Genomic DNA, 1,849 nt, shown 5'->3' on the forward strand with positions numbered 1-1,849 from the left:
ATATCAAAGTTATTCAGTGAACATCCCATTACAAGTAAAAAGCGTTGATGTTGACTTTCCGTATCAAATATATTTGCCAAGTATTCACTTGGTATGAGATCAATATCAAAGTCGTAGCACCGCCCACCCTTCGCTGAAAGGAAAACTCCAAGGATGCAAACTGACAGAAAAAAGCACAGATTTTGTCAAAACTCAGGAGAGAAAAAAAACTTTCTGCTCACAGAACAACAACTGTACAACACACTAATAGAATGAAAGTTGTCATATTTTGCTTTTTATTGAGAGAAATGGAGGTGAAGTGGAGGCAGTAGCTGACATGTATTCAGTAAAAGAGACTTATTTGGCCAAAAACCACATGAATTACCTCTGCAGCCTTTGGTCACTGAGCAACAGTCATCATAAAACTCATTTATGGATATATTTATCTGTGTTTTCAGCCTTTTATTTACAGAAATCAGTGTTTCATTATGCAGAGCTGCCAGGTGAGCGCCCCCTCTGGTGGGGGAATAGATAGTCGTGGAATACAAATAAACGAGCCTTTTTTCGTTTCTGTCTTAAAGTAATTTTCTTTTTTGCTATCTGAAACAGAAAATGAAACTCGAATCATTTTTAAAATTTCGTTTATCCTTTTTTGGCACTATGAATGAGAAATGCTTTGTATCTTAATTTTAATTTCAGTATTTTAAAACAAAAATCAAATATTCACTCGTTTCTTGTTTTTTAACACCCGTTTGAAAAATGAAAATCCAATGACCAAAAGATACACTGACCCTTTAAACTCAGTCCAGGCTTTTGGTTGTAATACACAATTTTTGAATTTATAAAGACTTGAAATCTGTCGCAAAATTCAGCAAATAGTTAAACATTTCATGAACTTATTACAGCTTCTGTTTGTAATTGATTACTGTTGTAAAATAATTGGGATGATGCTGTTATAGAGTAAACAACTTTTAAATAAATGAACAACTTACAGAAAACGTTCATTTTAATCTTTCAGCCTTTTATTCTCAGTGAATAAAAGCCATTTGCTACAACATGTTGTGTGAATTGAACAGTGTGCGACCCTTGTGTTTGTGTTTGTGTTTGGTCCCTCAGGCTTTGACTGGAGTCTCCATTTTAAATGGGAGCAGTTGTCGCCTGAGCAGCAGGCCCGCCGGACCGACCCGACCCAGCCAATCAAGTAAGGCGCKCGCGTGAAAGTTGAACTCACCAAGACTTAATGCAGCGTTTAAAAATGTTAACAGGTAAATCTAAAGTTTAATCAGAATGTTCACGAGCTGCGGCTTCTGGCAGCAAACTGCTGATAAATAAACTCTTTAACTGTGAGACGGAGCGACTTATTACCACTGATCTGAACCAGTTTATTGTTATAATTTATTATAGTTTGAGCCTCTGATTGGTGTAAACTTAAAGCTGGGTTTAGATATCCAGGTCCAAAAAATGGGGAAAYGGGGAAGATTATGAAGCAATAAAAATACAGATCTTATAAACTAACATGTAGGAGGAGAAAGTAAAATACAGCAGGTGACCTATTTGAGCTGTTTTTTATGTACACAAAAAAAAAACAGATATTTTACATTTGCTTAAAGGGATCCATGATTAGTTGTACCTTTAGACTTTGTTTAATAATCATATATTTTAACTGTAAAATAAAGACTGTAAAAATACTGTAGGATGTTAAGTTTTGTAAATTTTTAATAATAAGAGATAATGAGATAATTAAGAGCATTGACAGAGAGGAGAAGGTAGAAATGACTCAGCCTGGAACTGAAAATATGGATGAAGGACAACAGAGCTGCTTCATGCAAGAAGAACCTCAGATTAGCCTGTTAGCTTTAGTGTTAGCCCC

The 1,849-nt window shown here is 35.2% G+C and overlaps 1 protein-coding gene across 1 annotated transcript in view; it reads left to right on the forward strand.

The window, feature by feature from the left end:
* Positions 1–1,180, forward strand: part of galnt14 (UDP-N-acetyl-alpha-D-galactosamine:polypeptide N-acetylgalactosaminyltransferase 14 (GalNAc-T14)) — a gene marked incomplete at both ends in the record, with an annotated part of 185,192 nt that extends 184,012 nt beyond the window's left edge. Inside the window, 1 exon segment of the mRNA XM_014027694.1 lies at positions 1,096–1,180. Coding sequence (XP_013883148.1) covers positions 1,096–1,180 — 85 coding nt within the window.
* Positions 1,181–1,849: the final 669 nt, after the last annotated feature.

Source organism: Austrofundulus limnaeus, unplaced genomic scaffold (genome assembly GCF_001266775.1).
Source record: "Austrofundulus limnaeus strain Quisiro unplaced genomic scaffold, Austrofundulus_limnaeus-1.0 Scaffold673, whole genome shotgun sequence".
NCBI lineage: Eukaryota > Metazoa > Chordata > Actinopteri > Cyprinodontiformes > Rivulidae > Austrofundulus > Austrofundulus limnaeus.